The sequence below is a fragment of the Gopherus evgoodei genome, chromosome 2 (assembly GCF_007399415.2).
Source record: "Gopherus evgoodei ecotype Sinaloan lineage chromosome 2, rGopEvg1_v1.p, whole genome shotgun sequence".
NCBI lineage: Eukaryota > Metazoa > Chordata > Testudines > Testudinidae > Gopherus > Gopherus evgoodei.
Genome location: NC_044323.1, coordinates 95,450,187 through 95,473,409, shown reverse-complemented (window position 1 = coordinate 95,473,409; position 23,223 = coordinate 95,450,187). Strand labels below are relative to the sequence as shown.

At 39.8% G+C, this 23,223-nt stretch overlaps 1 protein-coding gene across 3 annotated transcripts in view; it reads left to right on the top strand.

Annotated features, from left to right (window-relative positions):
* Positions 1–23,223, top strand: part of GLI3 (GLI family zinc finger 3) — a 257,580-nt gene that overhangs the window by 78,113 nt on the left and 156,244 nt on the right. For 2 of the 3 annotated variants that reach the window (XM_030551398.1, XM_030551397.1), the window contains exon 3: positions 8,860–9,102. In XM_030551398.1, coding sequence (XP_030407258.1) covers positions 8,860–9,102 — 243 coding nt within the window. Of the gene's footprint in view, positions 1–4,763; positions 4,798–8,859; positions 9,103–23,223 lie in introns of those variants that run through there. The other variant, XM_030551399.1, reaches the window with a different exon arrangement.

The window sequence follows — 23,223 nt, the reverse complement described above, 5'->3', positions numbered from 1 at the left end:
TCAAAATGCAGTGGTGTGCGAATGTGAAGTTCACCTTTGCATTCTCTTGGCCCTAGCACAGCTTCTGTGCAAGGCTGATTTAATTTACTCAGGCTAATAACAGCCACAGGAGGCTGAGACCACAGCTGAGGATTGATGTAGTGCAGGATTGATCTAGCCACATACCCATTTTCCTGCTATACCAGTAGTGGCAGGGAGTAGCTATTCTGGCTCTGTGCTGCTGGAGTATCACCCTGGGGCCTTTTAAACCAGCTTTGGGGCTAGATAACCAATGGGGTGTGGTACAAACTGGCAGTACCATAGGATGTGTCTCCCTGTGTCTAGAAGTGAAATTAAACTGTTAGCACATTTATGCGTATCTGTGGGTATCAGATGATTGAGAAATACATTTTAAAAAAAACAACAAACCTCTCCTGGGAGGTTATTGTAGCTTCTTTGATGTGACCAATTAGCCCACTGAAAGTAAGCAGTGACTAACAATCTAATAACTGGCTAACAGAAGGAACTTCATAACATTTTCAAATTCTTAATCAGAGGAACCTTTCAGTGCTCTGCAAGAAGTTGAGGATAATTCTCCTTCCTGAGAAATAGGATCATAAAGTACGGAGTCACTTTTCTCCAAGGTATATTTGGGAATCTTGGCCTTTGAAGAGTTTCAATACTGAGGGAGAGCAGTACACCCGGAAATGTATTTAAACTGCTGTTCAACAGGCTCAAAGCAAACATTTTAGTTTGGGGAGGCTGACTTACAGCAACTCGCTGTCTTTGCAGGGTTTCCTAGAGAAGGAGATACTTCTGATAAATAGCAGTAAAAAACCTCAAGTTTTTATTTGGGATTATGTTAATGCTTCTCATTTCTTAAGTAGCAGTCCTAAAACAAATTTAAATGATTATAAAAATATAAATTAAAATTAAATCATACAAATTGAAAAGGAGAAATTGTACAACTCAGTGTCTGCAAATTTGGCACTTAACTATGACTGTAGATGTCTACCCCTGCTGTGTTCAGTTTTTTCTTCTTTTTTTTGCTGGAGCTGTGTAGTGATTCTACAACTGCTATGAGAGTCTTTCTCATTGAGCTAAGCAGTCGGCCTAACTCTTCCATATGTCAACAAGCATCTCAGAGATGGTTTGTATTCTATATACCATTCATACCCAGCCACCTCAGCATTTCTGATGCTGGATGTGAGGCTAAATCCCTCTTGCCTTGCATGAATAGTTCCACAGAACCCCTGGGATTACTTGTGCGAGGAAAGCAAGGAGGGTTTGGGCCTTCTAGTAGAAGGTAAAAACTCACCACCTGCTGATACCTGGGCTTCTGTGTTTCTCTTGCAGCAGTCACTGACGTCACAAACACCTAAAACGGAGTGCGGGGGCTGCACTCACTGAATGGCGTTAAGTGTCAGAGCAATAACCCACTGTCTGTAATGGGAGAAACACTTAGCCCTGAAGTCAGCAAGGAAGAAAAATGATTTTCAGCTATTTGCATTTCAGTTGTATTTATTTGCTCTTTTAAAACCTGTGCAGATTTAGTCCCCAATCCAGCTCCTTCAGAACCAGGCGCCTGCTTCTTTAGAGTCCCTAGGTCTGCGAAGTGCTGTGGGCCCTCAATTCCTATTGACTTCAGTGGGGGTTGAGGATGCTCAGCATCTCTGAGGATCAGGCTCTTGCTGTGGTTGTGTAGGTTACTCACTCGGGCAGCAGCAGCCAGATTGACTAGTAGGATTGTACAGGAATTCTGTTCACTGCAAGCAGCTTCAGTGACCTGGTCCAAAGCCTCTAGAAGTCAATGGAAAGGCTCAAGCTCCTAGTGATTACCTTCAGTAATATGCAGGTGTAGTTTCTTTTTCTGCCCCATGAATTCTCTGGACTGGATTAGTGCAAGGCATCCTGGCCCTGCTCTCTGCCCACACTTTTTCCCCTTTGTCTGTGAGAACACAAGCAGCCAGGAGCCTGTACTCAACAAGGTGGTTTCTGCAGCTGCAGACTGACTTGCAGTGCTTTTGTGCACCTGCATGGGTGCAGGTAGTTTCTTTGCATCCCCCTTCTGTGACATGCAGGGAATATACCGGTTATGATTTGAGAGCTTAAACTGGTCTTTTGTAGTTAATCAGGTTTATTTAAGCACTTTTCATTTTAGCAATATGGGCCCAGTGCTGCAGTTCTACACAGAGAAACTCCCAATTAAAGCCAGTGGGGTTTTGCTTGCAGCTGAACCAAAGCTAGCCTTTAAATTTCCTACTACATTTTATTTTTTCTCCTGGGTAAAAAAATCTTCTAGTTATTGACTTGAATTAAAGAAATTTCTTCTGTTGTTCAAACTATTTAGAAGAGTTCTAAACTTCAACATGCTACTCCCGGGGCACCCAATGATGTAGCTCAAGAAGGATTTGGGCCTGATCCTGCTGCTGTCAGTGTGACTTTGGACTCTACATGGATCTGATCCTGCACCACTGAAGTCAGTAGGGCCTTTGACATTGATTTCAAAGAGTGCAGGATCAAGCCCTATACTCCATAAAGCATAAGAACTGCATTGTTGCAGAGTGTTCTGGGCTTGTGCTCAGTTTTGAAACAAAAGATTGAATGCAAATTTGAGCTGTACTGTGTGCACTGTTACAATGATCATGAAGGTAATCTTGATAAGATAATAGGGATACACTATCTCGTAAAATTTTCATATCACAAAGAAAGGCCCAGTTCTGCAAACTCTTGCTACCTGACATTATGCTTATGGGACTGTTTACAGTAGTAAGCGCTACTGCACCTGACAGGCTAAGGTCCATAGTTAGTACCTCTCACAGTAACTCTTCTCCAGTTATTTCAATTTATTTTATTTCTGCAGAAATTTAAAAAAAGACAAAAGAAAGGAACAGGATGATAAAAAGAAAAGCAGAGAAAGAACTATGAATCTGTATTCTAAAGTCCAAATAATGTTTAAAAAATGCCACACATACAATAGTGAAAAAATAGCTTAAGTCAAAAATCCATTACAAACAACTGTCTGTTTTAAGTTGTTGGCTTAGGTAAGGCATACGGTTTGTAAGGCACAAAATGTTTGCACAATGTGTGTTCAAGCACTGCGAATAAAGTAAGCATAGTTCTTACTATCTATCAGTTTTTGTAGCCTGTGATACGGCTTGATTGTATTTTTTATAACTCATTAAGCATTTTGTAATACATATCTGTGTCAGTGTCTCTAAATCACCTCCTGTGTGTGCGGTTGTTCAGAATATAAAAAATAACAATCTTGGGACCAAGGTGCTGGATTTAAACTTTCCTACATATAGTAAGAAAAATTTTAGTTAATACACGTACTGTGGAATTTATCAAATAAATCAACCATAATTTTACAGGTGTATTTTTCCAGCAAAATATATATACCTGGCTTGTTTTGTTTTTTTTTGCTTGAGGGTAGTCAAAAAGTGGTAATCAATGTATATATGCAAGAAATTTAGAACACCCATTCACTAATGAGGTTGGCAATGGCTCTATTACATCATTCCAAATAGTAAAATACTGGGTCTCAAAAACACAGACAATGGCTTCTTTATTAGATATCTATTCCATTAAGAATCCGATTATTCAATCTTTTTTACATCCCCCCCATTTTGGTTCACAGCAACCAAAAATTCTACTTTTCTGGGAAAAACTGATATTCTGACTACAGTTTTGTAATTTAATGATGGAGATTTTCCTTAGTAAACCAAATTTAGAATACTAGAATGCTTATCTTATATCCAGACCTTGAACATAAAAGGCATTTTATACCAGCAATTGTTCATTTAATGAGCAATTGCAGAGTGCAAGACGGTTAAGGGATTGAGCTATATGCACCATTATTGCAAGAAGTATTCCGAAATACCAGAAATAGGACGTAAGCTCTGATCAGGGAGACTGTGAGCACAATTACCTTCTTTTCAAATCCTTCTGTGACACTGCGGGAGGAAAAAGGACTTTGAAACTTGAAAGGAAAGAGCTTGCTTTCAACCTCAAAAGCTAGGAGGAAAGGGCTCTGAAATTTGCTCAGTATTCCCAATTCACCATTAGCCTGTTTCTTCCTTTAGCCTCAAGGCATTCTCCGCTTTTTGAAAAGATGTTAAGAAATTCAGTCACAATAGAGAGCCTAGTTTTGAACATGTTTCACTCGGTCCATTGAGGTCTGGTCTTCAGCCTTTGTGTGGGGTGAATTGAGCTGAGCAGCTAGCTGGTTGGGGAGAGGTGAATGAGCAGTCTCTGTGCAGTCGCAAATTCTGGCAAAGAAAAGATTACCCTTTCCTTTATTTTACAATATGCATTCCTGTACAATCCTGCTAGTGGCAATATGCGGAGCAGATCTTGTGCTTAAGTCAATACGGAGCACTTGGTTTATAGCAATTCTTGTTAAGTTTGTCTTGTAATTGAAGCTGCTGTTGACCTTGCTTGGAGACCATTTGTAAAACCGTTTATTTAGCATAAACTGAAATAATAAACCCTCCTTCTCTTAGGCCGATTGTGATAGGGTGACATTAGTTTGATTTAATGATTAGCCGCCTGACCCCCTCAGCTAGAGAGAGCTGCTTGAATAGAGAGAGTTCACTAGGAAGCACACAGGAAGAATACTAATGAGCTTGTTAAATTTAGCATGGCACCAACCACTTTTAATTCCTCTAATGGGAGAAGCACTGCCTCTGAGAGAGGGAGGGAGATAGGGGGAGGGAGGGAGAGAGAGAGAGAGGAATGTCCACATACCCGTAGCTAGAGAATTTTGGTCAAGAGAAGAGCTTGGAGAGAGTAAGCCAAGGTCTTTTGGACTGAGTTGTAAGTATGTTGTCTGTTCTCTTACCCAGATGACGTGTGTCCTCCTTAATCAGTTGCAAGACAATAATGCTAGTTGCAAGTTGCATATAGAAATATGATTATAAAGCGTAACGCATGCAGCCTTAGCTACAGTGATGACTTGTCATTTAAATTTGGGCATCTCAGAATTTTGTTGAGGGGAGCTTCAGCATCTGAAGCAATGGTGTGAAACTGACTTTAAAAGGCTTGGAATAAAAATGTTTCCACTTGTGTCTGCAGAACGTTAATGAAAACAAACCAACAAAAGTTTAATGGAGACAAGAAGTTTAGTGGACTGACATGTTGATGTTTGTTTCCCTTATATTTTTTTTCCAGTTGTTAGGTAAACAAAATAAATAATTCAAAATGCATTTGCTTAGGCAAATAGGTCCATTACAAGCTTTTTGAAAAGATTTGTTAATAAAACAAAATATTCTTCGGTGCTATATTTAAAAAAATGAGTATGGCTAAATACCAAGGATAAATATATTTCCCATTAGATGGGAGAATCTTGGATTAATTCGATAGTTCCGACTGAGTACTTGTTACACGTGTGTGTGTGTGTGTAGCTACTAGCTAGTTATCATTCAGTGGGGACACGTGGAGAAGGAGAAGTTAGTGCAAATTTATCATTTGGGCATGATTTTTTTCCTGTAACACCTCAGTAAGTCAGGAGAAACTGTGTTAAGAAGTAGGGGTATGAAACAGGTGTGAGAGGAGAATCAGGCCATTTGACTTTAAATCATTCATCTTTCTGAAACTTTTTAGTAAATCGGATGTTTCTTTTGACCCTAAAGCAGACCATTTTTTAAACATAGGACAGCAGTAACCATTGTCTTGTGTTTGGCTGTAAGAATCTATTGGCAGATGCTGCTAGAGAAGTGGGTTGTTTGCTTACATTTTTGCTATAGACTCCCACTTGTTGCCATGGTGGACGGTATGTTTCTGTCAATAATTTGGCCTGGCGCAGCTTGTCTGCACTTACTCTTAAACTTTATTGAACAATTCAGCTGAAACAGAATGAGATTAGACAGCTTTCGCCTTTTGGCTCGCTGAAGTGGTTTTACTGCAGTTACAAGAGCAGGCAGAATTATTGCAAGAAGTTTCCCTTCAGTGTATAGAGAATTCTTTCAAACCACTCGGCTATTTGTATTCCGGAGTGCGTATACTGTCAAATTTTTCTTCTACTCCTGTATCAAAAGCACCTCTGTGGTGCAGAGTATGAAGTAAACTCTTAATAAAATGTTTATCCATTGGATTTCCTTATTATTGCAAAAATGCCGTGTTGTTTACTTAAAAAAATATTTCTGTGTGACTATTTAAAGGGGAAGCAGTGTTCAAAAATGATTGACTAGCTAAACAGTAAACATTATTTTTATGAGGAAAAGTAATTTGTTGGTGTTGGAAAATATTTTTTCTTTTCTCCTTTTTAAGAGCTATTTATTAAAATGAAACACATTTTGCTTTAATTTTCAAAGTTACTGAAAGTAGGTTTGAATTTCAGTCAGCAATTAAAAAAAAAGCATCTCATTTCATACCAGTAATTGGTGCCTTGATTCTTGACGCATGCAGGTCTTGAGAGGGACAGAATAAAACTGAATTATTCAAACAGACATGGACGACTTGTTCTGTTCTGGGATGGCAATTTAACAAATGTTAACTTTACATGAAGACTAAAAGAAATGAAATCCTTATCTGATTTTCAAATTGATTATGTTGCTATACAAATCACTTCAGCATAGTACAGTAGCATAGGTTAGTCCTGCTTTAGTTAAGGGTTTGTCAGCATTTCAAATAGAATATAATCCCCTATTTTTAAGAGTTTGCATTTCATCTGCAGAAGTTCACTCTAAGGTAAAACTTCATATAAAAGGCTTGAGCTAGAGAGAAAATTGATGGAAAAATTACTTGGACTATTTTTTAAGCTATACAAGCAGTTGTATAAAACCTAATATAAGTTGTAAACTAAAAACAGCTTCAGTGTAAAAATAGGAAAACTTTAAACCCCATTAATCCAGAGAATAGAGTAGTGCTTATGCATATTAACACAAAGGGGAAAAAAAACAGGCAAAGATTGTTAGCTTTGCAATATTTTTGTCCTTATTTATACTAATTACTTCACCATGGGCCCAATCCTGCAAGTCCTCTGTGCACAGATGGGAGAACATTGAGGAACTGGGCCCAATGACTAGCTCCTCTTCAGAAATGGGTTGATATGATGATTGCAAATGTACAAATAATCCATACATTTACACAAACCACATTGATGTTTTTTCTTTGCTACTTTTGGGGAAAAAATGTGCCCAAAACCCTGCATTTAAAATAAATTTGTAGACTGATAAAAGCTAGTTTAGATAGTGGCCAGAATTCAGCCTGATGCATTTAGATATTGCGGTATGCACAGGCCCCCTTTCTGCACTCACTTATAGCAGTGAAAATCAGGGGTAACTCGACTGAAGTCAGTGGAGTCACACTGGTGCAGAGTTTGTGAGAGATTAGATTAGGATTATATCCTCTCTTATCCCTGTACTGAGTAAGCACAAGAGGGAGAGTTACAGATGAAGTTTTAGCCAGAACTTTGAATGTTCTGACCTCTGATAGTTAAAGCTGGATTCTTCTTATCATTCTGAACTGTGCTGTTTTTGGTACGTCAATTATAAAATAGTGGCCCATACATTTTTTTTCTTCCTAAATGTGTTTTTGGTCAGTGTTCTTGTTGTTATCTGTTTTTGCACCAGAATTTTTGATGAGCTCCTGAACAATTTTCTGTAGTTGTTTGTGAACATCTCTCTTAATAGTTACGTAGGACAATATTTATTAGTGCATATTTATAAAGTGGTCCTTCTGGAAACAGGAATCTGGAGATCAAATATTCTGACTTTGTAGATATAGGTGAGGACTCCAGCCAGTGATTACAGAATTGTTAACCAGCTCTCTTCCTGCCCTTATATAAGCAGTGATTTTCTGACAGAACACCTGCACTGCTTGCGTCTCTGTGTGTGTGTGTGTGAGTAATACATAGAAGATGGGGCTTTGTGTGGGAGCCATCGGTGGAGTAGCCATGGATGGGTCCTTTGGACCCCCTTAAATCAAGTTAAAGGGTGTCAGAGGGTGGCTTGGAGAGAGAGTGGCCAAAGGGCCAGAGTATGAGTGATGTTGTGGATCCCGTGGCCATAACAACACACTCAGGTAGTGTATCCCCTGGAGAAGCAAGCGCTGGGCACTGGCCTAGGTTGGGGGTTGGAATTCACCTTCCTAGTTACTTTGCATATCAGCCACAGAAAATCCAGTTATTTGGGTTCCATGCAGGGCAGCTGAATTTCACCCATACTGGTCACATACAGTGTGTAAACTATATTTTTTATGTATTTGTGTGTGAAAGATATTTAACTCAATGCTGTAAAGTGTTAACCTTGAAGTCTGTACATCTTGACATATGTGGGTGATGCTATTACAGCAGGTGACTTTACTGCTCGTACCTTGTGCTTGCTGAGTAACTGGAATGGGATAAACGCATTATACTGTCACCTACCTTAATTTTAACGAGTAGGACCTTTTCTATTACTCCAAACTCTTGTCTTTTAACAGTGCAGCTTTTTGGGATGGAGCAGCACAGTGGCAAATACAAAGCAGCAGTGGGTGGCTAGACTTGATTTAGTCTCAGCTAGCAGGGTTCATCTTCTCTTGTTTGTGACAAATTGTTTTTTTCCTCCCAGTCAAGCGGCCAAAAATTCCAGCCTGCTTGTCCCTGAGGCAAGAAAACAGCAAGTCTGTGTCCGTTCGTGTAGGATTAATAGCCCCGCTGGCAAATGCATCAGTGAATGGGTGATGATGATCTACTGCTCAACTGCCACTTGGTCTGAGTGGGCTAGTTTTTTCAGCTTTTATCCCAGAACATCTTTCATAACCATACATGCACCTATTGTCACAAACTTACATTGCAGCTTTGAAAGTGGTGAAAAGGGGGGGAAAGTACTTTTATTTCATTTGCTATAAGTGGTCTAAAAGTCTCTCTCTCTATCTTGTTCTCATTTTTTTCCCTAGAGGATGAAAGTCCTGGACAGACCTATCACAGAGAGAGAAGAAACGCAATCACAATGCAGCCACAAGGTGGGCAAGGCCTTAGTAAAATCAGTGAAGAGCCTTCAACATCTAGTGAAGAAAGGGCCTCATTAATAAAGAAGGAGATCCATGGATCTATATCGCACCTTTCTGAGCCTTCTGTACCTTATCGTGGGACGGTTTTTGCAATGGACCCCAGGAATGGTTACATGGATCCTCATTATCGTGAGTATTGAATGCAAGTTCATTTCAGAAAGCAAGATTGGAAGGATACTGAAGCTGTTGTATTTAATTGCATTTTGTACTGGCACTTTTCATCTCTCTCAGGATGAATCATTTTTCCTGTATATGTCTAAGATAATATAAGAATATTTATTCTTTTTGTTTATGTAGGAAAATGTTTTAAACATTTACATTGTATCCCTAAATTAGCATAGGCCTCTGCAAAAGAAAATTCAGTAGGGCATGTATCATCTGTTGCTAATCTTCATGAACCATCAAATGTTACATTTGCTCCACCCTCATAGCAACACATGAAAAAAAGCAAACCCTAATTTAAAAAGAGCAGAGAAGAAAAGCAAATAGGCTTTAAAACAATTATTTAAGAGCTATTTTAATTACAATTTAAAGAAAGGAGGGAACACGTCTTTTGGAAAGAGATTTTTTTGTTTTGTTTTTTCATTTTCTCCCCAGCTACAGTCCCCCTGAGTTACTGAAAAAAGTGAATGGTTTCAACCTCTGAAGTCCTGCTCAGGCATTAATAAAAAGTAAGAAAGTAACTGACACGTGAACACAGATGTGGAATGGATTTCTCCACAGGCAAAATATGAGGGAGTTAAACAATTTTTTTCATCTGCTTCTAGTTTAAAAAAAATCATTTAGTTCTGTAGTAATGAACATCTTGAGGTGTCAAGACTAGTGCCTTTTGATTATAGATTTATCACCTTGTCAGGGTACAGATTTGCCATTTAACCTTCCAGTCTCCAGTTCCAGATGATAGGCTAAAGACCCACAAAGAGGGGCCAGTCTGCTTTTTTTTTTCCTCCACATAATTCAGAAATTTTAGTGTTTTAAGGCAAAAGGTCATTAGCCAGACCACTGATTAGTGAGGACAGCTGATTAGCGCATGTTTTCTTGCTAAAGAAAGTGCCAGGGATAAAAGCTAATTCTATCCCTTCATTAGTTGGGCCAGCAGCAAAGGGGAATGTGCACTCATCAGGGTGCAGATCAAAGTGTGTCTCTCACAACCTTAAGTCTCACCAACTGCCTTTATTTTAACAGAGTCTGATTGTTAATAAAGATGGAGGCTAGATAAGAAAATGAACACTTGTCTTTATAGTTGCTAAGTGAAAAGTTGATGGTGGGGGTTTTCATCTCTCCTCTAACATGACATTTCAGTTGCTGCCTTTTTCCCCCCTCCCCTCCAATCCTGTTCAAACCCTTTAAGCAAGTTAGTCACTCATCTTTTGAGTGCGCAGAGTATACAGAGTACTGCTGACAGACTTGCCTGCAGGAGAACACAGAACATGCAGAAAGAACTACTACTGTGAGGCATTAACCTATAGAAATATTAGTTTGCGTGTCATTGGTGATTTGACTCACATGTTATAGCTTCTAACACATGTAAATGCAAAATATATGAAGAGACTTCTGGGAACATATGACAGCTGTGTGAGTGCACTGTACTGCTGCAGAGCTGAGATGCAGAGAGTTCTAAGATGACTTCAGTGATGACAAATGCTACTTTGACCCCTGACTGGCTACTGTGTCCCTTCCTAAACCAGTCACAGGTGCTAGCGATACTGCGTGGTGTCTACCGCAGAACTGGCAACATTTTCTCAGCCTGCGACTGAATTGTTGTTGGTTTTTTTTTTGTTACTTTCCAGTCTCCATTGTTTAATGTACCTAATGTGCTCACACCTTGACCATTAGCACCTGGCTACCATTGTTGTGACCTGGCCTGCACAGAAGCTTTGGTTTGGGAGCAAGGTTCTTAGTAAGTTAATAGAAAACAAATGATTGCATATAACTAGCATGTACAAAAGAGAGGTTGGGGGATAGTTAGTCCTGCCCAAAGTGCCCAAAGTATGAAAACGTCAGCTGGGCAGATCTACTTCACTGCTGCTAAAGGGAATTTCTTTACAGTTTTTTCTTTTTGGTTTGTAAAATCCCTCAAGCAATTAATATCGTATAAAACCCCATCACATTTCTGCTTACCTGTAATAGATTTGATACAGGAGGACAACTAAATGAATGAGCATCTGGCTAAATTTATAGCAAAGAAGACAGACAGACTTAATTTTTCATATTAGTTGCATCATTTATATATAAAAGACGTGCTTTTATCAAATCAGTGATTGTATTCAGCTTGACATTTTTAGTAGTCCTTATGAAGAGCACTGAATAATGTAAGCACATCCCAGTCCCACTGTAGCAACAGGTGAAGAAACAACCAGAAAGGCTGTCCACTTTCTTCCGCAGTTTCTTGCCAGCTTTGCTGGGCAGATGGAGAGAAAATACTGCTTTAATCCAATGTAGCCGAGTATGTAAACATTCACAGTAATGCTTTAGTTTTCCTGTGGTTGGAAAATACAGACTTTTCAAGATGGCTAATTTGTGCTTCTATATATACCCACTTTGTATTTAAAAGTGTGGGTAGGCTTCCTGTAACACAGGAAAAGGGAAAATAATTTTTTTTGAAAAAGGACATCTGTATATTTTTATTGCAGCAAAAAAAGAGCTTTTAAGTCAATTGTATGTGGAATGCATGTCCGCTCCAGGAGCTGCAGTTATTAGAAAAAGCTCAAATACTTCACATTTCTACATGTAAATGTGCGTGTCTCTATATCTGTGGATTTTGGGGGGATTGTTTTTTGTTTTTTGTTTTTAATTAAAAAGAGTGATGGTAACTATTACTTCCAATATTTACAACATATGTGTGGAATAAATCCATCACTTGTGGGTTGATTGCTCTCTTGCAGAGAGTAGCGGGGAGATGAAGGTATGTTTTGAGTGGACTAGATTTTCAAAGAGCAGTGCTGAAACATATTCTGGGGCTGACAGTCCTTTTAATGTACCCCTCTAGAGAACTTCAACCATTTAACATTTGAGAATGAGGGAGTGGCCTCCTGTTTGGGCCAGTGTCATTTGTCTCAGATGTGATAAGAGAGGGAAAAAATATCCAAGGCAGTGCTCAGCAATTTTTGTTTTTCATTTCTATCTTTACAGTGAAAGAGTTATTGGAACCATGGGTCTTACATCCATTTAATCTATTGTATGAATCTGCTTTTTCTTTGAAAAAGGTTTTAGGGCAGATGACAAAATTGTCGTAGTTTCCTTTCACACACTACATCTTTTCTGTCCTTACTAAGGCCAGGTCTGTCCTACCAACTGACATTGGTATAACTACATCACTCGAGTGAAGAATCCACACCCCAAAGTGACGCAGTTCTACTGACCTAACCGCTGGTGTAGACAGCGCTGTGTCCCTGGGAGAGTCTCTCCCGTTGACACGGTGGCATGTTCACTAAAGCGTTACAGCGGTGCAGCTTCACCACTGCAGCTTTCAAATGTAAACCTGCCCTAAGGAAATCTTTTTTTTTTTTTTTTTGGCGTGGTTACAGATCTCATTGCATTTCTGAAGTTTCATGCAACATTGGTTATTTTGAGTCTTGTTAGTGTAAATTCTGTCTGTAGAGATGGGACTGGGGTAGGTAGTTCCTTTTGCTATTCTCTCCCCAGTTTTAATTCCCATGCAATTTTATGGCTGTGCTAAGCCCGTCTGTCGTTCTTCATGGAAAAAATGAATCATTCCTGTTATAAACACTATGATTTAAAACATATTGCTGGTATTCGTCCTGGGTATCGCAGCTCATCTGAAGGAACTGTTAGTTCCTAATTAGTAAAGCTCAGAGAATTAGCTTATGTAAACGGCAGGGACACTTCAGTTGGCTTAGATTTAAAGGTCTCTGTGAAAGATGTTCACGAACAGCATAGACAGCATTCTGCTATCTCTGCAGCCCGTGAAGTGAGTGAGGGTGCAGGGGTATAGCTGAAAGGAGTCCTTGCCCCACTCTTTCTATAGGGATGTGTTTCTGCTGGTGTTTGAAACTTACACTATTTTCTTGGGGGAGGGAAGATTTTACATTTTAAAGGGTTTTCCTTGCAAGACACCGAGTGTCCTCAGTTCCTATTCACTGCATTGGGTGGGGAGAATCAGGCCCTTAATAACTGCACTGGATCATATCTTGTAAGTGACATCTCAGAATCAATTTGCAAAGTGACCAAGAGGCAAAGAGGAGCAGTTCAGGCTTGACCAAATTAACAACACAATGGCAGCTTATTGGATGCACCTGTTCATGTACTGAAAAAAAATAAATCAGCAAGTATTTGCCAAATTTTTTTATCCTATTTCAGTGAACGTGAATGGTTATCTAGAAAGTCCAGTTTGGGGGCATTAATACATTTTTTTTCTTTCTTACCTACCCTTGACAGGCAGCCTTTCTGTTATGAAACTGACCCTATAACTGAGATGATAATAGTAGCCTAGGTCATTGCTGACTGATCAATGCATGGAGGGAACCCCCCACCTGCCAAGAACAGGTCTCTCTCACTTTCAAATGGAGTGGGAGTTAGCTGCATCTTTTGCAGTGTTCCCACCATCTTCCTCCAGATCCTGTGGGGGCAGTTCTTGGGTCTGTTATCTGTCAGAGATATATGGCAGAAACTGGGTGGGTCCAGAGGGACCTATATTATCTTTTCTATTGAGTTCCCCCAGGGGTTCCCAGTGTTTGTAGCAGACACACAGAATTCCTGTTACCTCAACTCTGGCCTCCTGTGGATTCCCAAGATCGGAGGGTGGCAGGTGGTATAGCCAGTCTTTATGGGGCCAAACTTCACCTCTCTCATTAGACGTTAGGAGGAGTGTATCTGTGAGGGATCCTTGCAGAGATTTACTCCCTAAGTCCCTCCTGCAGCATTTTCCATGGGAGGGATTGATCCAAGTCAGTAATAATACTGTTCATTTACAATAGTTTCTGGAGTGGGTTCAAATTAAAATCAGGGAGTGGTTGTTTAAAAAAGTTAAATTCAAACATTTAATATATTTCATAAAAGAAAGTGTTTAATACAAAACTGAATGTTAGGTTTAGTGCTTAGTAGAGTGGTAGGGAAATGGTTAAAAAATAGCAAAACTGTTTTTGTCAAAATTTTTAATTTTGGAAGAATTTCAACCAGCTCTGGTGCTTTGCTGTCATGGTGACGTGCCTTATAAAAGTTGCAAACAAACAGAGAAATCTGTGTGTTCTCAAAACCAAACCTGGGATCCATGGCAGCTTTTGTTCAAAATTTTAGATGGGGCAGTGTATCCTCTTTAGCTGCAGAACTGCTCAGAAACTAAGTTTCTGAAGTTTGAAAGTGCCACTCAGTGTTCAGCGCGCTGCTGTTGCTGTTGGGATGTTCAGCACGGTGCAACACTCTCCTTTGAAGTCCTGCCACTGTTTTGGAGCCCCTCGCTGAAATGTGCTGTACTCAGTCTGGGGCATCAGAGTGGCTGCCTCTGCCTGGATCCCTGCGCGGATAGATTGACAGCTGGGAATAGCACGTAAAAGCAAAATAAAAGACATTTGTCTTTCGCTCCATTTTTGTTTCCTAAGTTTTTTTCAATCAGATTGTGCCATAGGCACCTCAATGGCAAAAGGGACCTAAGAGATCTAGGAATAGGAGTTGAGATAATGTAAGTTTTTTTGTTTGTTGTTTTTAATTTTTGGCTTAAATAAATATTTGTAAATCTTGACCTTGGATTTTATAGAGCTTTTACCAGTCATTTTATTTTTAATTGGAAGCCACAATTACAATGCAGTCTGTAGGACCAGTTTTTCCAAAGTGCACCACACGCACATCTGGGGACAGATTTTCAGTGAAGCTCTTCTTCCATTTAGGCACCTAGATGCAGTGGGCCAAGTCCTTTTTAAAAATAAAGTTTAAGAAGGGGCAGAGGTGGGGGGAAAGAAACCCTTCCCAGTTCCATAGCCCCTTTCTGTTTCACTCTGAGAATGGAATGCCATGCTGCTGCTCTCTTTTATGCGTCTCAGGCTATAAATATTAAAATATTTATCCATTCCAGCAATTTGATTTGACAGGTACATATTTAGATATGTTATAGTTTCTGATTGTTGTGTGTCTTTTGCTTTGCAGGAGACAACATCCGTGATTTAGAATTTAAGACTTCCTTTTTAAAAGTTTCTGAGCCTCTCGACATGTGGACCTTTGGGTCCCTGTGGGCATCTTGTCACTGCCTCTATACTCATGTTAGACAGACCCTGGTGGCCCTACATTACAACTGCTGTGCCTCCATATTTTCAGCAGCAGAACACCGGTTGGGGCACCCTTCACATTCTGTCAAATTCTGAGTAGGCTAGAGGCGTTGGTAATGCCAAACAACTCTCCTCTCTAGTTGCTCTGTGTGCTAGTTTTGGGGTGCTTCTAATTCTTTATACTCTGGAAACAAACCATAGGGCTCCCCCACGTGGCTAGACTGAGTGCCATCAAAATGCTATCGTGCTTGCTGAAGCATTAATTTTGTCTTTAGATTGTGATATTGCTTATCACCAAAAAAAAGTATTTATATGTAGGAACTTTTCACCTGAAACAGCATAAGTGTTTATGGCAAACCACAGGCAACTTGGTCACTGGCGATCTTTGTGTTTTTACAGCTCCTAGCACAAAGGGGTCCTGGTCCATGACTGGAACTCCTTGAAGCTACCACAACACAAATAAAGAATAATAACAACAATAATCAAGAGCTGCAGAGGACTACTTTGCAGTCTTGACTTGTAGCTTCACATATCTCAGGCTACTCTGCAATGCATGAGCTTGTTGAAGAAGGCCATAGTACCACAGGACTCTTTCTACACTTGGTCCCGGGAGTGGCTGAAAAAGACTTCACTGGCTTGTATCAGGATAACTGAAAATTTATTCCAGTATGTTCAGCACAGATTTCAGAAAGCAAACTTTAAAGTTCAGCTTATTTTTAGTCCTGTCAGAGCAGCACCTTTCTGCTTTAAGGTACTTAATGTGTTTTAGAAGTAGGCAGCATGGTTTCTATCTACACAATACAACTTTAAAACTGTGGTACAAGCCTTTCTCAGCACAATGTTTGACCTCCATTTGGGAGGCTAGACTTGAACATGGTTCTGCCTTAAGGCAGTGTAAGTGCTTCTGCTAGTGAACCATTTTCAGAAGTGCTAGTGGACAAGCCTTCATTTCTTTTGAGTGTGCTCAGTACTTAGGACAAGAGCCTCTTGACCATACTCTATGCTTCCTTTTATTCACACCTAGTTACCCAATTAGCTCGCTGTTAGCCACACCATTGCAATGTCCTTGCTCTCTGAAAGCTTGCATTGTAGCTTTTAACCCCTTATTAACACACTGCTTGAATCACTTACAACTTGGGTTCTCAAGTTTTTTCATGGCGTGGACCACATTTCAATACAGAGATTAATGGACTCCTCTCCCTGCATTCACAATCCCATAACTTGTGGCAAAGACAGCAAATGCTAACATGGAAAAGTAATATTAGAAAAATGTTTTTGTACTTTTGGCTGTATTTTAATGCAGTTTCGCTGCTGAAAGTAATGAAGAGGAGCCAACACCATGTGGCCACCAGCAGTGTTCTGTGGTCCGCTATCCATAGTTTAACAACCTCTGACTCTTTGTGGCTGGATGGGTTCTGTTCTCAGAAATGTACATTTAAAAGGATAGCGATCCTTGTAAAAATAAATAAGCAAAATGATATACTATAGTGGTTTTTTAGGCTTTATATTAATGGGGTTTGGGTGTTTCATGACTATCTAAAGCACCATCCCAGCTAACAATGACATTTCAATATGAAACTGCTTGTGTTTTGCTGTTTTGTACTAAAAGAGAGAGGCTGCAAAGAAACCGAACAATCCCCTTTTCTTGATTCTGTTTCCTTTTCCTCATTTCCCAAACAGCAGTTGCGGCCTGGTTCAAAACCCAGTGAGGTCAATAGGATGACATCACACCTGTGAGCTTTGTAGCTGTACCTTCCAATCTCTTATCCTGCTGGTTCCCCGTACCTAGTCATAACTTGTATTTACAATGCCTCGGGATCCATTTTACTGTTTCTCAATTGGAGGGGAGTGTATCAATATTGCTGTATTTCTAGCTCCCTGTAGCAGCAGTTCAAGGCAACAGCCAAATGACACACAACATATTGTGAAATAAATGGCTATGTGGTAACAGCTGAGTGTAGCACTTTACCAAGTGTTGAAGTAAATGGTTGATGAGGTAGAACGTGTTGAAATAAATGTTATTCTAACACTTCATACTTTAAATGGTAAAATATTGCTATGTTTCATCATGTGCTCTTCATCTACCCACCTACGGCTACGTGTTTGGAGGCATGAAGCTGCAGCTCTTATTCATGTGAGATGTTCTTGTTGGCATGAAATTGGACTACTCCTGTGTGTAAAGGATGTGGGATTTAGGTTTTTTTTTTTTTTTTTTTGATTAAGCCCTATATTTACGTCTAAGCACTTCACTGAGATTGTCAAAGTTTTCGTAGGATAGATCTAGAATATAGCGTAGTAGTAGGATTTTTTCTTCAGCAACTAGAAAGGAGAAGTGAGGCTTGGCAGGGGATTTCAAGCATATCCCAGCCTCCAGTAGTTGCATCTCTCAGCCCTCAGGTTCGTCAGCTTATGGAATCTTTGATGAAGAGATTGGTCACTTTCACCTTCACTTGGCCTTCTACTTAACTGGGGATTTATAATAGTGTATTGTTCTGTGATTATCATGGTTTTGCAAATTTTCACTTTTCACTTGACATGTCAGTTATGACCTTTCATCTTGATCTCTAAGCACACAAATTCTAGAAGCTTGCACACAAATAAACAAAGCTGACTAGGAGAGACCTTTTGTGAATGAAATCCAAGTCAAGTTGTTGCACAGAGGTTTTTGTTGGCTGCCGAGGAAAGAGTTACAAAGATGAACAGGCATAACCCAAGCAAACAACTTCTGACCTGAGAGAAGTGCTTTTCATTTCTCTTGCGGAGTGGCACAAGGCATGTCATTTGAAAGAAAAGACAATTATTTTCCATCTAAATCAGCAACATGTGACAAATCACATGTTTAGTATAGTGCCCTCCAGCTTCAAGTGTGTTGTAAACTATGAGCTAGATAGTGGCATAGGCTAAAATGCCCTAGCAGGGTGTGGTAGTAGCATCATGCTGCCTCAGTGGGAGCTCCTGAGGGTATTGTGTCTGAGGGCTTGTCTGCTCTCACTACTCATGTACACTGTTTCTGAGGGAGTGTGATCCAATGTGGTCTGTACCACATTCTTTCTGCTGGCCAGTAAAGAGGTTTGTGTGGCCATAGTGTTTCTTTCTCCCACTTTGGGGATGCTAGTGCCTCTGTCAGTGCTAGCCTTGCACTGTCCTTGTGCTCCAGAAGAACAAGAGCTACTATAGTGATGGTTAGTGTAGGAATGGGAAGAATCCTCTCTTCCCCTTTATATTTTTGCACGGTCTAGCCCCTGTGTACTCACCACTAATAATATTTTAGAATCTCTGTGATGGAAGGTGGCTCCAGATGATGCTCTTTTCTCTCAACTTTTTCCTCCTAATGCATTTCTTAATTGGCATTATAACGACTTGTTTAGGGTTGTTTATTGTAGTCTTTGCTGGTCGGTGTGTGCCTGGAACAGATATCTGATGCTCAGTTCATTGGCTTGATTCATAACATCCTCCTTCACCCTATTTGGATAATTTATTTAATTCTGCCCACCTTCAATTTCTCACATGGTTTGAAGTGGGAGAACATATTCTTCATTTCCAGCTCCAGTCTGTTTATATAATATTGCTATGAGCTGGTGCTGCTGTGGGGAGGAAAGGAACTTTGTCCTTCCCTCTGCTTGCTCCATGGCTTGTCCAGAGCTCAGCTCTGGGGACTAGAAGCACCAGTCTCCTGTGGGCTGTGAAGCCACCTCCAGAGCCCTGTGACCTACTGCTTTCCTTGCCCCATTGCTGATGCTGTGCAGGCAGGGGAAAGAGGATGAGGAGCTGTTGTGGAATTCAGTGCTGGGCAAGAGCAGGATGGTGGCAACAGCTGCAGCAGCAGGACCTGCTCCTTCCCTCCCTCACTTGTGCTCTTCAGGGTCCTACTGACCCAGAAATTATGCTGTGCTCTTAAACTGTGGGATGCAGCCTGGTGGGCAGCCTCTTGAACCCCACTTCCAGGTTTTGCCCCCCAGCTGAGACATTCTAGATTAGTGAGTACCAGTAGTGGGTTGTATTTATGACATCATGCCTTATATAGGCCACTGCCCCACACTCCTTGTAGAACAGGCTGAACCCCTGATAGTTTATAGTAGATAATCTCTGCATATGTACACTATTCGTACACAATGGAACATACCCAATTTGCATGCATTTGTGTGTGTGTTGTTCATCCTTAACTATTGTGGGTGTAATATATTTATATTCTTTATGTGCACTACATGCATGCATCAGGTAGCAGAGCTCTTATTTTAGCTGAAATGACTGAACCCCTGAGACGTGATAGTTTATAGTAGATAATCTCTGCATATGTACACTATTCGTACACAATGGAACATACCCAATTTGCATGCATTTGTGTGTGTGGTGTTCATCCTTAACTATTGTGGGTGTAATATATTTATATTCTTTATGTGCACTACATGCATGCATCAGGTAGCAGAGCTCTTATTTTAGCTGAAATGACTAAGGCTTTTATTCCTTTAGATGAATTCAACATTATTGTAAGCTGGACACTAATATTATAGGATGCATATGTGCAATGCAGGGTGATTGTATACATACAGTTTAATAATTTAGTGTAGTCTCTGTGGCTTGTTGCTTCCTGGTTATTTTTTTTTAATGTGGTTGTTTAATATATTTCTGCATTCTAAAGCTTTTTGTTTTTAAGCTATCTCTGATATGCAGCTTTCATATCTTGGCACCCAGCTACATTGAACCCCATTGTAAAGTCCCTTCGTGTAAAAATCATCTAGTTATAACTCTCAAAAATAAGAGGCTTGTCTCCCAAGGACAGCTCCATATTGCGGTTAGAGTATAATCCTTAACATTGTTTTTTTGCTTTCAAATATCTGGGGACAGTGAGTCAAGGAGTGAGAACTCCCTTTGTTTCATGTAGTGTGCATTGCAGGGAAAGAATGTAACAGAGCAGAAAATGAAGAAAGACATAAAAGAATCTCAGCTCAAGGAGGTCAGATCCATCACAGGCTTAGCGTTGCCTTCAAAGATGCCTGGGACAGGTGGCAGTTCAAGACAATCAGAGGAGAAGCATCCGCTAGCACTGAGATAAGGGATTCTTGCAGAATCCTGCTATCTGGTCCCAGTTTGCTTTGATGTAACTCTGCTAGAGAAGACTTCTGGGAGCTGGCTACTGCTTCCCTCAGTGAAAGGCTGCTGCTGTTCAGCCTTTTGAGGTCTCATTATAGTGGTCCTTGAGGATTAATCCTCTTTAAGGTTTACATGGGAATGGTTTTGTCTGAAGGCCCAGCCAGGGACCTGGGTACCACCTGTACAAAACATTATTGCATTCTTTCATATTTTTTTTTTCTGAGTGGTTCATATTTAACAGTATTTGACAGGAAGCTAAAACCAAACATCTAGCCTTTTTTGGCTTCCCTTTTTGGCTGTTACTGAGTTTTTGTTGAGCACAGCTTGAGCAGTTCTTTGCAGACACTGAACCATTAGCAGTAAATTGTCAGTTTCCGGTTACTCTATTTAACCTGCTGTTTTTGGCAGCTTTTCTTTTCTTTCCTTCCTTGCCTTTCCTACCCCTCCCCCCCCGCTTTCCCTTTTTTAAAGGAGAGAAGCTATGGTGCTGTTTGTCTGCAGTATTATAGATTGTCCCACTGATGCCTTATAAGTATGCCCGCAGTAGAGGATTGTACTTTGTTTTGCTCAGGATTGAAAGCATCCAACACCAAAAGGCCACGAATAACATACTCATTTATGCTGATTTTATATAAAAAGAGCCTATTTGCAGTTACAGGTGCTTGCATACTATTATGAAAAACTTTTATGTTTCTCTTTAAGGAATAAGGCCCTGCTCCTGCTCCCAGTGATATTAAACAACAAACTGTCAGTGGCAATCATGGATGCAGAATCTGGCCCTGTATTTTGCTATGTGAAAGGAAAGCTCTATTTTCATGTCATGTTGACATATTTTGTTGGTGATGCTTGTACATTATTTGGTGACAAAATGTGGATTTTTTTTCAAGGATAGGGAAAAGGACTGTAAACTTGATTCTGAAAAAAAGTATTGTGTCCCCAATAGTTGGGAAAAAATAACTTTTACTATTGTGCATTGTTTCCCTGATTAAACAAAGAATTGCAAATTCATTTTGATATGATATGACTTTAAGGTGGTTGTTGGGTAAAAATAATGGGAAAATTATATGATATTGGATACATGAAAATAATAAATTGGTGATTTTGATACAGAAAATCATATTAAATTTATTGTTTTGGGGATACTGATGGGCTCGAGGGATTCAGATATAGCTCAGTTTAGTAATGACTGATAGTCTTTAAGATCAGACAGCTGTTTCCTCTGTTAAACAACTTGGTGATCTCAAAAAGCAGCAAAGAATCCTGTGGCACCTTGTAGACTAACAGATGTTTTGGAGCATGAGCTTTTGTGGGTGAATACCCACTTCCTCAGATGCATTCACGTATTCACCCACGAAAGCTCATGCTCCAAAACGTCTGTTAGTCTATAAGGTGCCACAGGATTCTTTGCTGCTTTTACAGATCCAGACTAACACGGCTACCCTCTGATACTTGGTGATCTCAATTCAGTTAAGTTTATAATTGGAGATATACCAATTTCCTAGAACTGGAAGGGACCTTGAAAGGTCATTGAGTCCAGCCCCCTGCCTTCACTAGCAGGACCAGTGACTCCCTCAAGACCCCTAAGTGACTCCCTCAAGGGCTGAACTCACAACCCTGGGTTTAGCAGGCCAATGCACAAACCACTGAGCTATCCCTCCCCTCCTTGTTGGTAAGTGGTCACATGATAAAAATAACAACCCAAAAAACTCTATTGCCAGCTGGCAAGCTCAGGAACAGGCCCAGAACGGAATGGTCATGCCATCTCTAGTACCCTCTAATCCAGACAGCTACTCACACAGAAGAAGTTTGAGGCACAATAGTAGAATAATGTAAGGAGGGTTGCATTACTGTGGCTTGTGCCTGTTGGTAGCTAAACAGTGACTTCGGCTTTTAGGGGTGTCAACTGATCACTCAAGTACAAGCACTGTACTTCAGTTGTTTGGAAGTTATCAGCAAACTTCTGTTCTACAGTTTTGTAGCTTAATAGTGTTTTCTCTTAATACAGGGTTGTTTAAATGTGCATTGAATATATGTGTATATAGCATAATAGCTTTATATGCTTACATAAGCTTTATAGGGATCCTTGCTGACGCTGCCTGTGGGGGCCTAACACTTCCCATTACTAACAAACGTGGCTATAACCTTCATCCATTCCAGAATTTCCCAAACCATGATCAGTTAAAAGCAATACATATATTTACATTTTACTGTATTTGTGAATATTAATAAGCTCTGTCCATAGAAATGACATAATTGTTTCCCTGCTAACTAATTCCAAGTGGGAGGAGCAGAAGGAGACTAAGAAAAGGGGAGAAAAGCCACATAAAATAAGTTTAATAAACAAAATATGTCATGGTCTGAGGTGTTATAGAATCATTCAAGAAGGCTTTGCGCTCCTAAGTAATGCAGTCATCCAAATCCTTGGCAATCTAAGCTTTTATGTATTAAAAAAATACACACACGACCTATTCGATTTATACTCACACACATATATTAGGACTGTCAAGCGATTAAAAAATTAATTGCTATTAGTCCCATGATTCAGAAAATTAATCATGATTAATCATGTAATTAATCACACTGTTAATAATAGAATACTGTTTGTTTAAATATTTTTGGATGTTTTCTACATTTTAAAATATATTGATTTTAGTTACAACATAGGATGCAAAGCTACAGTGCTCACTTTATATTTATTTCTGATTACAAATATTTGCACTATAAAAAACTAAAGAAATAGTATTTTTCAGTTCACCTAATACAAGTACTGTAGTGCAATCTCTTTATCATGAAAGTTGAACTTACAAATGTAGACATATGTACAAAAAAACCTGTATTCAAAAATAAAGCAATGTCAGCTGTTAGTACCTACAAGTCCACTCAATCCTATTTCTTGTTCAGCCAGTCACTCAGATAAACAAGTTTGTTTACATTTGCAGGA